Source organism: Mesoplodon bidens (assembly GCF_964165515.1).
Source record: "Mesoplodon bidens genome assembly, chromosome: 2".
Classification (NCBI taxonomy): Eukaryota; Metazoa; Chordata; class Mammalia; order Artiodactyla; family Ziphiidae; genus Mesoplodon; species Mesoplodon bidens.
Genome location: NC_138177.1, coordinates 50,660,039 through 50,675,265, shown reverse-complemented (window position 1 = coordinate 50,675,265; position 15,227 = coordinate 50,660,039). Strand labels below are relative to the sequence as shown.

Here is a 15,227-nt window from a genome sequence, read left to right as displayed (position 1 = left end):
AAACAAATAATAAATAAATAATATACACAGTGACCAGCACTAAATTATACAACAAAGAGATGGTGGTTTGGGGTCATGCCTCCTGGGTACTGAGGGCTGGGAGTCTTGGCCCAGAATACTCTCAGCAGCATCACTTTCTTCCTAGTCCATCTCTTCCATCCAGCTCAGGAGAATGTCTAGCTCCCCCAAAGCCTTCACCATTGCTGTCTGAGGCTGAAGCTGGAAGATACCAAGTGAAGTGGTGAGCAATTCATAAAGAGACAATGTGGGCTCCAAGGTTAATCCTCTCCTTTCACTGGTAGGTCTATTGGAGATTGTAAACAGAGCATCTTTTCCAAAATGAAGAGCTTGAGAGACATTATGAAACCTCAAGATCTCACAAGAGGGAGGAAAAATCATTGAGTCCAATCACCCTAGTCTTACATAGAGAAACTGAGGCCCAGGGGGGTAGCAGAATTGGGACTACAACTCAAGCTTCTTGAATCACAGAGATCAAAGTAATTAGGCTGTTTTTTAAAGAAAGATGTGTGTGTGTGTGTGTGTGTGTGTGTGTGTGTGTGTGTGTGTGTACGGGTTGCCTACTGTGCATTCTTCAATGGAACAAATATTTATTGTGCTAAGCATTGGGCTGGCTAGGGACTCAGAGACGAATGACACCATCACTACCCACAGGGAATTCACAGTTGAGTGAGGGAGACAGGCAGAAGCAGGCAATTAAAATGTAGTGTGGTAAATAGATGATGGGGTCCCCACAGGATGACAGGAGCACTTAACTCTGAGAGAAGTAGCCAGTGCCTTCCTGGAGGTGATGCCTAGGCTGAGTCTTAAAGGATGAGTAGGAATTAGTGAGTGTGGAGCAGACTCCGGCCTTCCTGGCAGATGTGCAAAGGCATTGAGGTGAGAAACAGCATGGCATGGGCATGCATGAAATTGCGAGTGACTATTTTTGAGGGTATGTACAAGTGTGTGAATGTTGGAAAACTATCGCCTCTAGTTTGTGTAGCTGGAAAATTCAGATGTCTCTGGAGTGACTTGATGGAATCATGGCTATTCCTTCTTGATTCCCAGAGCATCTTGCAGAGACAGCACCCTTCTAGAGCCTGAATGGGTATCCCCTGGGTTAAAGCAGAGGGACAGTCCACATGACCTCAGAGGGCCATTAACCTGAGGGCTATAACATTTCTTCGAGTATGAACGTCTATTGCACCCATCTATGATCTCAGTTCTAAAAACACACTCATCCCAACCAAGGCCAAAACTGCATATACCTCTTCGAAGTGGCTCATAAGCTGGCTGTGTTTCTCCATTGCTTCCTCCCCACAGGGGCATGTCACATGGGCATGTTGAAAAGAATACCAAAGAATGATAGATTTTATTAAAGATTCTGATTTTCCACCCTTGCCATTGACACGAAGTAGGTGGAAGTTCTATTCTTTCACCTATAGAAGTCTTTTCAGACCTCCTTATTTAGGATCATTAAACTGATCACCAGCTAGAAGAAGAAGCATATAGAGCTCATTGTTTCTTTTTAGAAACAGGCAGCACTGAAAGTGTTTGTGATCACTGTATCCCATCTGGCCTACACCCCCCAACCCAGTTCTAGTCTAGCTCCCTCCAGAGAGCCCCCATGGGAGAAAGAATTGGATTCCTAGGTCCTATCTTGAGATTGAGTCCAGTTGTCTGCTGATTAGCTGCCTGGACTCAGTAGGCACTAGTATGCAGCAGGATAACTCACCTACAGAAGAAGCATAATTTCATGGATACTAGGAAATTATCAGTGACATCAAATAGGTAGCACTTTATAGTTCTGTAGAAATTTTGCATGGCGCTTGTATTCAAAAGTAAATATAACTGAGTTCTTATTACCTAGTCACATGGTTCAACACAGATTATTAGAACTCTTGGACTCAGTTCTTCCATCCATTAAATGGGGCTAAGAATGAGGCTGATTGCTAAGTCATTGAAGCTATGTACTGAGGTGGATCCTTTTACCCAAGACCCTTAGTCACACAGAGCCAGAGGTCCTTCTTGATGGTAAGAAAAGAGCTGGCGAGACCACTGATCTTCTGGAGGATACAGTGGTCAGGGGTCTGTTAGTTTTTGAATACCCTGTCCAGGTAGAGTCCCAGTATATGGCGGAGGAGGCAGAACTGACCTCTAGGCTACAAAGAAGACTGGCGTGTTGATGGGGGGAGGGTGTCCAGGAACAAGGTTGATGGAGATGTCCCTGACTCATATTTCCTCCCAGAACTCATACAGACCAAGCATGTACCTTCATGTCTTGCAAAGGCTGAGTCTTCCTCAAGATTCTGAGGTCAATGATTTCATCTTTGGGTTGCTAAACAGAGGAAGGCAAGAAGAAAAAGTACAGGTCAGTAACTGCTGCCAGGATCTTAGACATCCAGACCTCCCATCCCCTCCCTGCCATGGCACAGTGGGCAGAGTCCCTCTCCAAAACACTTTTGAATTGTGAACTACAGATATTTCCTGGGAACACATCCTCCTGGTAAGGAGTCCCCAGCCTGCCTCTTTTTGTGATCACACTGCTGGGGGACAGAGAAAAATAAGTAGAAAAGTGGGGAGGCAGTCACAAGGTGAAAGGTGGGGTCCCTCCCTCACATAGCACTCCGTCCTGTATCTCCAAAAATCCACTTCGAATTGCCTGAAGACTTGCGGTGATCACACAGCTTCCCAAATTGAGTGTCTTCAGCCTGGCAGAAGGTGTCCAGAAGAGATAAAACACAGCAGAAATAAGGCAGAGGGGAAGACCAGAGCCTTTCATTCTGGAGACCACAGGAGATTCTGGAGCCAGATTCTGGAGACCACAGGAGCTAAGAATTCAAAAGAAAGAGCATGACTTATTGATTTCCCCATCTCATGCCTTAAGAAGCCAATTCCGTCACCAGGGACATGCCTCCCCCAGTCTCTAATGTCCCCTGGTGAAACTTAATAGCTTCATCTGACTTCAGATGGTCTGGCACATTCATCCAACTTACTAAGAAAAAGAGAAGAGAAGGCTTCAGGTGCTTGTTCCGGGTCTGAGTATGAGTTGGTGCTACAGGTCCTGGCTCCTTTATTCTCTCCCCATCCCAGTCCCATCGTTATTGCCCAGCAGGAAAGGCCTGGAGCAGCAGGCACTTGCAATGAGTAGATAGAGGATGACATTTCAGGGAAAATGTCAGAACTTGTTTTCGCGAGTTGACGTATATAGTCTTCCCTTCCAGAATGCCAATGTAGCTCACCCTTCTGGACCCCACAGAGGGACTGGGGGAAAACTGAACCCATAGAAGCTGTTGCCAAGCCACCAAAAACATTTCAGGGAAATTGTTTGGATTTTATGGCCATCCCCAGGGCAGAGGAGCTTAGCTCTATTTGGCATTTGTCTGAGATCAGATTGGTTATTTGAGGATAGTAGATTTATTTCAGCCCCGAAGGCAAATAGAAAGTCAATGATTTCATAACAGTCCTTCTGCCATGGAAAGGCAAGTTCTGATGGGTAATCTGCCTAATTCCACCTAACACTTCTCCACCCTCCTGGGGTGCCTAGACTCCACAGCGCCCTCTGCAGGAAGGCAGCAGTCAGGCATACCTGGGACTAATACAAGAGTATGCGCTTTCCTAGCCTTGAAACTCAGGCTGAGGATCAAGTAAGCGATCCCAAAAGAAAGAGAAAAAGTTGGGAAGGAACTCATTTCTTCTTGGGATGAGGCTTGCTCTGTAAGAGGGCACTTTATAGTAGTTGCTGAGTTTTAAGGTAAAATGATAATGCGCTGAGATTAGGGAGAGGAGAGTGAAACACTCACCTCAGGCACAAAATTTAAGGAGACAAAAGTCTCAGTAATCAAGATAAATAATATCTTGATGCAGTAGCAAAATTACTGAAAACAATCCATGATGAACAAAAGATTAACAATTTAAATAAAGACAGAATCTGAGAGTGCCATGCTGAGCCATATCAGAGCCCAGGACAAAACGGGAAATGAGTGCTCCTATCTGTCTGTCTATCTATCTATACATCATCTATCTAGCCATCTATATCTACATATGTTTATCCATCCATCTATATCTATCTATGTATCTATATCCATATCTATGTTTTTATGTATCAGAAGTATATGATGAAAATATTAGTGATGAGTTTTCTTCCCTTAAAACCAGGAAAGTAAAATTATAATAAATTCTGTTTGGGACATAACATATTTAAACTTAAAAATAATGTGAGTTGCAATGCAGCTAATTATCAATTTTTCAATAATTTTCAACTACCTTAATGTCTTGGAAAAATAATATACATAAAATAATAAAAACATATACAGAAGAGTACAAATGAAACTATTTACAAAACAGGAGTAGACTCACAGATGTAGAAAACAAACTTATGGTTACCAGGGTGTAAGGGGGGGAGAGAGAAATTGGGAGATTGGGATTGACCTATACTTACTACTATACATAAAATAGATAACGGATAAGGACCTACTGTACAGCACAGAGAACTCTACTCAATACTCCGTAATGGCCTATATGGGAAAAGAATCTAAAAAAGAGTGGAGATATATATGTATAACTGATTCACTTTGCTGTACACCTAAAACTAAAACAACATTGTAAATCAACTATACTCCAATAAAAATCTTAAAAAAGCATCTATAGAGGGGTGTACATCTTTCCTGTTTGCCTTAGGTTCCAGGATACCTTGGTACAGCACTGATAATCGTTACCACTTGTTGATTTTTTTCCTACGTTCCAATCAATAGGCTCGGTATACTTTACATTCATATTCACCTGGGATACTGCCACATGTAGGAAAAGGGAATAAACAAACCAAACCCAAAAGTATCAGAGAGAACTCTGGGTTTGAGAACTAGGTCCAAATGCCTGCTCTACAAGTCCCCATCGGCATAGGTTGTCCCAGTTTTCCCAAGACTGGGGGGGATCCAGGGCATAGCACTTTAACTTTTAAAACTGAAAACGTCACAGGTAAATCTGGATGAGTTAGTCACTCTCCATCTATGTGACCTTGGACAAGTCAACTCACCTCTCTGAGTTTTGTTTTCTTTGCCCCCAAATGGTCACAATTAAACTTACCCCAGAAATTTGTTTTGACATTTAAATAAAATGATGCATGATTTGTACACCTAGCATCTAGTGAGTGATCAACTCATTTTCAATAGAGAATGATGTTAGTTGCCTTGAACATAGTGGGTATATGGTAAATATATGTTAAATTCAACGATTCGATCAGCATTTATTAAGCACCCGCTGTCTTGAATATCATGCTAGGTACTGGAATACAAAGATAAACATGACAATTCCCTATTCTCTAGGATATTTTGTCCTAATGAAAAGGACCCCTTTAGACATGGCCCTGAACACACCTGGCTAGATGACTAGGAGAACTGGGCTCATCCCCAGAACCATGCGAATAGTGTAGAGAGAGGGAGCTCTCTTACCTGAGTTCAGGAAGGGCTGTTGCTTGTGATCTCTTGGGAGTCTGTCTCAAGCTAAGAGGTTTCCAATTATGTGTGTGTATATATATATATATATATCCCATGAAAGAAGTCTGCTCCCACAGGTGAGGGCTAAAACTCCCTTGGAATTTCTCTGGTGGCACTGGACTTCCTCCCGGCCTGAGGCAGTTTAATTGCAGGCTGGATTACCTCGACACCTTCCTCCTCTAAGAAGCACTTCTTTGGAGCTTACTGGTTTAGTTATTGGTTAAAGGATACCTTTTTCTTTCTGGCTCCCTTCCAGAAGGAAGGTAAAATGGTAATCAGAACAGAAAAGATCACTGAATTACAGAACTGGAAGAGAATTCCAGGAGGTGCTTTTTCCCCCTCCTCTAAATCCAGTTCTCCTAACCAGTTTTCTCCCCAGACCCAGACACTGTGGACTCGCTCCTGCTGTTTCTCCTTTGCCTTTGCTCTTCCCACCATTTCTCTCCTACAATGGCTACCCTACTTTCCCTCCATTCATCATTGAAGAGTGGACCCCAATTCTTTATTCCTGAGCTACTTTGGTCCAAAGCAATTCCTCTCTTCTCTAACTTCCAACAGCAGATTTTTCTTTGGCACATGAGAATCTAAAGTTGCCCACTGTTTCATGGGTCTTAGCCTTTTCTCCCTAATGATACTGGAAGATTTTCTTAGACATGGACTAATCCATTAGGCGGGACCACACCTCCAGGCAAGATTAAATTAAGGCACCTGAGATTAACCTCCAACAGTGCTTTGGAAACTGTCAAGATGGTAGAGATTATAATATATTCCTTTGCAACATTTTTCCTATTCAATATCTGACACTCTGAAGTCCTGTATTTAAGTTCAGGGATTCCATAGTTACCAGGATAACTTTGGCATATTCTTTCATCTTTCTGGATGTTAATTTACATTATCTGTAAAATGAGAGCAGTAGAATAGATAATGTATAAGATCTTTTCCAATTCTGACATTCAATGTCACTATGACGCTTTGCTCTTCTACATTTTGATCAGAACACTCCTTTTTAATGTCTTTTCATGTCTTCCTAAAGTTCCTTGAAAATGAGGACTGTAACTTTTCACTGTAATACTTGATAAATGCTGAAAACGTGTGAATATCTAATCTAAATACCTCTTGCGCTTATGCCTGTTTTTCCATCCTTGTTAGTAAGTAAACAATTTATCATCCATAACTGTGATTAAAGTAAAATTGAGAAACATTTTTTTTAAAAGTCTGACAAGACTTTCAGGGAATATAAGCTGTACCCGTGTCAGTCAGTTCCTTCTCATTAACCAAGAAGAATCCAGATGTTTTGTTCTAAGTTACCTGTAATGATTAAGTAAATTTAGTTCACGTGCAATCCCAATTTACTTTAATAATGAAGACTCTGCTTTTCCTATATCAGAATACTTTATTCTTTTTTAAAATCTGCTGAATAGATCCCATTCCACACTCTGCACAGATACCAATTCAACTTACCTGCTATAAAAAACTTCCTCTGTCTCACCCTAACCTCTCTCTCTCTACACCACCACTTACCGAGGCAAAATTTATCCCTCCCTCCCGCCTTTGGAGCTACCCTTTATTTTGTGCCTCTTGTGTAATTATCACAGTGAATTGCAATTTTTTGGGTTACATATCTGTGTCTCCCACTGGCCTGAAAGCTCCTTGTTCAACTTCATTGTCCCAACACTCAATGGTTCCTGGTAGGTGCTCAGCAAACACTTGATGACTATTGAATGAACATGTTGATTTCAAATTGTTCTTTCTTTATATTATATCCTAAAACCACAAGATCTCAGGCTTAGCTGTACCTGAAAATGGAGACATACAAACCAATCAGTAATTACCAAATGGCCTAAAATTAGAGCAAGAGAAGAGAATGGGGACATGAGAGTGAAAGATAAGCTGGTTGGAGGTCAGAAGTAAGATTGGTCATGTTAAGGAGTTAGGACTTTCTCCAAAAGCAAGGCGTTTTGAAGGCTTTTAGCAAGGAGCAATGAGATTAGAGAGGCACACTTGAAAATGGACTTGAAGCAGGTAAGACTGGAGACAGGGAATCCAGTCATTGAAGTAGTCCCAGAAAGAGATTTAACCTTGGCTTGAACTAGTAGCAGCACAGAGAGAGAGAGACGTGGGTGGACTTGAGAGAATTTAAATACATTTTTTAAATGTTTGGAGACTGATTAAATGTGTAGGTTAGGGAGAGGAGGAATCAAGGATAGTAAAAATATTGCTAGGTTGAACCACATGCAATTTCCATCTGTGTAGGTCAAGAATGGTCTGATATTACAAAGGAACTTATCTATGAAACAAACAGACTCACAGACATAGACAACAGACTTGATTGTCAAGAGAGAAGGGCAGGGTGGGAGAAGAATGGGATTGGGAGTTTGGGACTAGCAGATGCAAACTATTATATATAGGATTGATAAATAACAAGGTCCTACTGTATAGCACAGGGAGTTATATTCAACATCAATAAACCATAATGGAAAAGAATAGGAAAAAGCATGTATATAACTGAATCACTTTGCTGCATACCAGAAACTAACACAACATTGTAAATCAACTATAATTCAATAAAATAAAAATTAAAAAAAGACTGGTCTGATATTGGCCTTGTCTTATAATTCAACCTAATAACTATTATAATGATAATGTAGAGTGTATGCTAAGCCTAGCATCTGGACTTAGATATTAAATGCTCTATACGTTATAATCATAATATATATAACATACGTTATATATATATACTAATACATATATATTATACCTATTGTCATATAATTCTCATAAAATTCCACTAAGAATATAAGATTTTTGAGGGCAAGAATTTTGTCTGTCTACCCCTATATTACACATGCCTGGAATGGAGCCCAGTTCATAGTAAGCTTTTAATAAATATGTATTGGATAAATTATTACGTCTTTGAAGCAGGTCTTATAACCCAGTTTTCTGATGAAGAAACTTAAGCTTAGAGGTTGAATGGTTTTCCCAAGTTCCCCCAGCCAGTAAATGACAGATCTTCCTCAAAAAACAGTATCTCTTTCTACTGTTATTACCGCTGTGTAGGTACTAAGGCCCAGGGAAGCAACATGGAGATCAAGGAGACAGTTGGTGGCAGGATGGAGACATCAACCTAAGTCCCCTAATTTGGAATTTATTACTCTTTGTGTTAAATTGTGTGTCCTCGGAGGCAAGGGGGCCCAGGAAAAGTAGGGGGAATATGCCAGGGGATAGGATTCCCAGTTCTACTTCTGGCCCTATGTACAAGGGAGAGACCTGACAAGATGTTCAGTTAAAAGAACAGACCACCCATCTCATCTGTCTGAGAACCTTCCAGACACTGAATCCACAATAATAGAAACAATTTTTCTCATTCTATCATGTCCCATCATCCCTCCCAGAATTCCTGAATCACTGGGATAATTCCATCCTATCGTAGGCAATACCAGCTGCTTGAGGACCTGTCTCATAGGCAATAAACAGGATGGGTGTTGTTACCCAGTTTGTGAAACAAGCAAGGAACTGTTGCAACGCATCCTCAAGTCCTGAAATCAGAAGGTTTTCAAACTTCCCAATACAATGAAATTCACTTTTTCTTGGAGCATTAATGTTAATCATATCATTCTAAGAACATGTTGGCTCAGTATTGCAAATAATTGCTGGAAATAATTGCAAATTATTGCCACACCTTCTGTAACATGACCCCCTCAAGTTGTCACATAAGAAGAAAAGTGAAATAGAGTTTTGTTGTGAATCTGTTCCCTTTGAAAGCTGGCCCCTGCCTGCTGGTATAATCCCAGATCCTTTAGAGAAGACAGTGGCCTGCTGTGCATGCGTTTCATAATTTAATTTGTGGGGGGCCCAGGGGCACCCCTGCCACAATATCACTCCTCTAGTATTAGAGCTAGGAGTGACTTCAAGGACATCTAGCCCAATTCCCTCATTACACAAATGGGGAAACTATGGTTCAGATAGGTTAAGTAACTTGCCCAAGGTCACTCAGCTGGTAAAAGACTCAGAAGTTGAAATCAATCAAGTAATCTTTCCAATAAATGACACTTTTAACCCATTATGAACTATTCTTCTAGAGTAAGTAACATCCCTTGAAAATGAGACCAAGAGAGAAGCTTTTCCCATCATAATTCTGGCAGAAGAAATGACTCTTCTATGGAAAGAACATAGAGGGAGTTGACTGGACACCATATGGGACTGAGCCAGGACACCCAGTTCTAATATTTACATCCACACCACCAACTTTCAGGGTGACCTTGGATGACCCAAGACAAGTCCTTACATTTCAGGCATTCACTGATTTATCAATGAAATGGAGAATAAAACCTAGTTTGCCTGTCTGGCTCACTGATTTGCCAGGAGAATTTTAAATATATGCATAGTTATGCAAATCTTTAAGCTCGAAAGTAGATTTTTATTACTCCTTGTGTCTGATAGAATAGATTTTAAGTCATTCTTTCCATAAACATTTACTAACTCAATGCCTGCTATCTGCAAGACACTGCTGAAGGCTGTGAGGGTTAGTGATGCCTCAGGGGATCTCTGGTCCCTGGCTGCTTATAGCCTTGATGAGGGGATAAGCACGTGCTTGCAGAACCACAGACAAAGTCAACACTTCTGCATGAGCAGAAGGTACGTGCTGAGGAGCACAGAGGAGGAAGGCTCACACCGAGGAGGGTTTGAGCTGAACCTTTAAATGGACAAAGACTCTGGAGAGAGGTAGGGAGGAGGAGTGGAATCCGGCAAAGGGCATTCAGGACAGGGATGACTGTGGCAGCAAAGCTCACAAGGTATTTGAGGACAGGCGAATGAACTAGCAGTGGCAGATCAAGTTGGAAATACGGCCACATCATCAAGGAGCAAGCATATCATGCCAAGGAATGTGAATTTAGACTAGAAACCTAAGTTCTAGCTCTAGTTTCAGCTTCATCCCACTGTGTGGTCTTGGGGAAATCACTTCCCTTCTCTGGGCCTCAGTTTCCTCATCTGTGAATTGTGGGGAAATAAATTAAATGACTTCCTAAGTCTCCTTCAGCTGGACCTTTTGATTCTGTAATTCTTTGTTTTTGCCCTGAGGCAATAGGGAGCCATGAAGCGTCTTACAGCAGGAGAGACACACAGTAATAGCTGTGCACTAACCAGGAGATTTTCAAGGGCGGCGCAGTGCTCAAATGGAATGGTTGGGGATGATGCAGCTCTGGTAGAGAAATGAGGCTACATTTCTTGAGCACATCAATCTAACTTGAAGAAGTAAGGTTTCAAAACTAGGGGTCAGCATGTAATCAGTGCCTGTGTAGTTGAAAAGATAAGCTGGTCAGAGGAGAGAGAAAATGAATTCTTTCTTATGAAATAAAATCGGCTTCTTAACCAAGCCACTTTGGGGCAGGAAACAATTTTCTAGAAACCAAGAAAAAAAACCCAGCCACTCCTCTTCTCCCACAGCAAGTCCTGAGTTGGCAGTTTAGGGTTTTCCCTGTCTATGATGACATCACATTTGCTGGCATCTGGGCTTCCTGCCCATATGCATCACTTTGCAGGGAAACACGTAGCCATTAGGGTTCTGCTGGAGGAAGACCTCAGCTCCCATTCTCGGGCCTGCAATATTAGAAGCTTCGTCCCTCCTGAGGCCCCTGCTACCCCCTTGCAGGGTGGGGATGGGCGGAGCAGCCGACTCCCTGAGAAGCAGTGCATTTTCAGTTCCCTCTCCTCAAAGCTGACAGAATGAGTGACATCATTTCCCTTTCCTGCTTTTTCCATCTTGTCTGTTTAATCAGCCCGACTTGCTGCCATCCTCTCTCCTGAGATTTCCTCTGACGTACCTGGGTCCCCCAGAGTTAGCTAACCCCTCCCGCCCCCTGTCTACAAAGTGGGAGCCACTGGGAAAACCCTCTCATGGACATGGAGTCTGGGAACAAAACTCCAGACATGAACTTGAATTAAGTTTTCTCACCTAGGAGAATAAGGATGTACTCAATTCTCTTCCTTTTAATTCCACGAACGAGCGTGGAGTCTCCCATGTGCAGGCACTGAGCTGGATGACCCAAGAATGCCAGAAAGAACAGGCTTGGTCTCTTGGGACCTCTCAGGGGACCTCAGAGCATGATGAGGGGAACAGATGCTCTAATGTAGGAGTTCCCAATCTGGAAGAAGGCAGATGGGAAAAAGCCACATCTTATCTTTTCAATAACCTCTAATCAAAATTTAACTTTTTTTTAATTAAAAGGATAGGAAACAAATACAGACCACAATAGTATTAAATGGTGTCTGTGACTTTGTCATTGATAGAAATCACAGATATTTTGTATCCCATTATGGTCGTTTCAGATATCTCAACATACTTACAATCTTCACGACTTAGAAATGTCAGTAATTTGTAGGCCCACTGCTAGATCTTAATTAATGCATTAATAAAGAAGCACATTTATTATATAATACCCATTGTCATTTCCATATTTTGATAGCTGTATTTTAATAAAATTGGTTTCTTTTGCAATCCTATATATTTTATTTTATGCATTTAGAAACATTATTCTGAGTAGGGTCCATAGGCTTTGCTGGTGTGCCATGGCACATGAAAGGTTAATAGCCCTTGCTCTAATGGCAGACGCAAAGGCCCAGGGGTATGGCAACCATATCTTCTCAATTGTGACATGCAGTCTGAGAAGAATGAGGGATGATGGGAGTGTTTTTTACCAGGACTTCCCTGGAACAATTCTGGGTCTGTGTTCATCATAGGCATTGGGGGAAGGGAGTGCTGAGATGACTTCTGAGGGTTAAGGAGTATCTCTGGGAAGGTTTCTTGGAGAAAGTTCAGTTTGAGCAACACTTTGAAGAATTAATAATTTATGAGCTTTGGGGATGGAGAGACTGTGTCAGGAGCAGAAGGACCCTTGCTCCTTAAAATAAGAAAAGTTGCAACAAAATTCCTGAGACCAGAGAGCCTGTTGGTACCTGGAGGATGGTGCTCCTGTGGGTGTTGGGTAGGGAAGGGAGGTAGGTATTAAAAAAAGGTTGAAAAGAGTCAAAATGCAGTGAACTGTGAGCATCAATCTGAGGACGTTCCACTCCGAAACTTTTCATTTCTGAAGAATCAGTGAGTGTTTTCCTTTGGTAAGCTGCTCAGGATCTAGATACCATCACATGCATCCCAGGAACTCAACAGAATTGCTTACTGATGTGTTCCCCTAACTAAATTCAAGGCACTTTTTCATGTGCTGGTTCCCTGAAGAGACTAAGCTCTCTGATTGCCAATAACTCTCATACAAGACACCACTTCTAGCCACCCAGGCATAATCCCACCACCCCAGGTGTGACCACAGAGGGATGTCGTCTGCACCCTGCCTCAGAGGTACCTCATGTAGAGTACACCTGCTCTCCTTGGGCTAGGCGTGGGGGATGTTTTAGAGGTGTCGAGTAGGTGAGGAAGAGGAGGTGAAGTTGGTACTTCTTGAGTTCTTCCTCCCCACCCACAGGGCCGCAGGACCACATGGTTCCCAAGAGAGCTGGGGTCCAGTTTAGCATGATAGCCAAAGGGCTGGTAGCCCAAGAGTGGAATGGGAGGCACTAATGCTTCAGGCTTCAGGACATAGAGTTAAGGACCATAAAACAACAATTGTGCAAAATTGAAACCCAAGCCAGGGAGGCCAGACAGAGGGGAAAACTGAATCTTTGCTATGGGCTAGAGACGGGGTCATTAGCAAGGAATGTCCTGGAGGATAAGAGGAAGCCAGAGAGATTCCTAAAGCCAAACGGCAAAGCCGTAGGCTTCCTCCAAGAGGCCGAGAGTAAGCTGCCTAGAGGACAGCTGGGGTTGCCTTTGTGGCAAGCATGCATTCATTCATGCAAAGAATATTTATTTACTGAGTGCAGCCATTCACAAAGTAGCTGTCCTGAGGAGCTCAGTCTGGAGAGAGGAGATGGACGCCAAGATGTCTCTGACTTGTCAAAAACTGGAAAATCACTCTGGGTCCCAGGAGCACAAATGAGGATGGGGGTGGAGGTGAATAGGAAGAAGCAGGAGGAAGACTGTTTCTGCCCTGGCGGTGGGACTATGGTTCTCGGGAAGTTAAGTCTAGGCTGGGGCAGAGCTAGGACAGCAGCAGAATGTGGCCACAGGCTCTTCTGTTGTTCGCTTATGGCACTTACCGCATGCCAGGCACTAAGTACTTCGTGAAATATTAACTCACTTGATCTTCAGGCAACCCTTAAGGTAGGGACGATTGTTCCCTTCATTTTCCAAAATAAGGAAACTGAGGCATAGAGTCTTCTTAGAGCATCTAGAAAGTGACCAGAGAGAGACATCCAGACCAAAGGTGTGGTGAGTCAAACTTATCTCCTGGTATGAAAGCTGGATTTTGAACCCTCTCCTGGTCCTGGTGCCTGAATCAAGCCTGTGCCTGCACAGAAAATGTCTCTTTCACAACCTTCAGTCTCCACTGACGGTGGTTCCATGGTAGAGGCCTGAGACTGGGCTAATTGAATATCTTTCAGTAACAGAACTGCAAGTAGATACTATCTCTAGAACTCATAATAACTTTTTAAGAATATATCCTCCCCAAAACTCCTTGACCAAACATGATTTGCTGACCCCTGAGTCTACCTCCAGGAATGATCAGTTGGCTTCTGCCACTGACCAGAGGCATTTGTTCACAGCTGCAGGGGACATCAAGTGATTTGGATGCAACAGGGATTGTGCTAGGTGTGAACAAAGCAAGGTTCAGGTAGAGTCAAGGGAAGAATTTCACACTGGCCTGAGTCTGTGACAGAGGAAGAGCACGGGCAGAAGAGCCTTCAGGGGGTGGGCTGAGTAGCAGGAGAATCAGGAAGGCTGCTTGGAGCCTGGCTGACCGCACAGAAACTGCAAGCACCCCTGTGAGGGGGCTCAGCTGAGAGTCTCCTGGAGGTGCAGGCCCGGAAGGCAGCACACTTTGCCTTGTCTCACTTGCTAGTTTAGAAAAACATGTAAGAGGAAGGCTTTCCCAAAACAACAGTGTTTTATGGGAAATAAGATTAGAAAAGTTGAAAATCACTAAATAGTAACAACCATCATTTTAATGAGCACCTACTCTATACCTACTACCCAGCTACTGTAAATGGTACCTTGAATCCTTATAACAATCCATGAGGCAGCTATCTCCTTAATTTGTGCACATGTGGAAAGGGAGGCTCAGGTTAAGTATATTGCCCAAGATCACACAGTAAGTGGCAAGACCAGGATTTCACACAAACCTATCCTCTTATCCATTTGGCCAAACTTTTGGGCAAGTCCGTGGTTCTAAAAGAAAGGCCACCCTGAGCCTGTGTGGCTGTCAGTGATCTGCTCTGGAAGACGGAAGGGGGATAGAATGTCCTCCAGGAGGAGCCCAGACTCGCCTGGGCCAGGAATATCCTGTGACACATTCAGAAGTCAGCCTCTGCTTCTTTGCTCTGTGTTGGTCCATAAATTTGTGTGTACCTTCACAGGCTTGTTGCCGGCAAGTCCAGGCCCCTTTTTATGCACCTGGGTTTAAAGATCTGTGTTGCTGGCGTACAGTGTAGCAACTTGGGCTCTGGGTTAGAGAACTTGGCCCAAACAAAGCAAGCTCCCCCAGCAGCAAGGGGAGGGAGCACTGGAGCCAGGAAGATCAGACCTGGGTTCACTTTCTGGACCTGCCATCCCTCAGCCATGTGACCTCAGGCAAGTCCTCCCACCTCCCCGAGCCTGGGATGGTGGATGAGACCTACAACGTC

General features: G+C 43.0%; 2 protein-coding genes across 2 annotated transcripts in view; one reads left to right on the top strand and one right to left on the bottom strand.

The window, feature by feature from the left end:
- YOD1 (YOD1 deubiquitinase) overlaps window positions 1–15,227 on the top strand; it is a gene marked incomplete at its 5' end in the record, with an annotated part of 285,339 nt that overhangs the window by 182,488 nt on the left and 87,624 nt on the right. The window lies entirely within an intron of this gene.
- On the bottom strand, window positions 142–2,782 carry IL20 (interleukin 20; the record flags this gene model as incomplete). Its single annotated transcript, XM_081257576.1, is given in 6 exon segments — window positions 142–219; window positions 1,269–1,343; window positions 2,010–2,093; window positions 2,097–2,162; window positions 2,273–2,334; window positions 2,620–2,782. Coding segments are annotated over 6 exon segments (528 nt in total).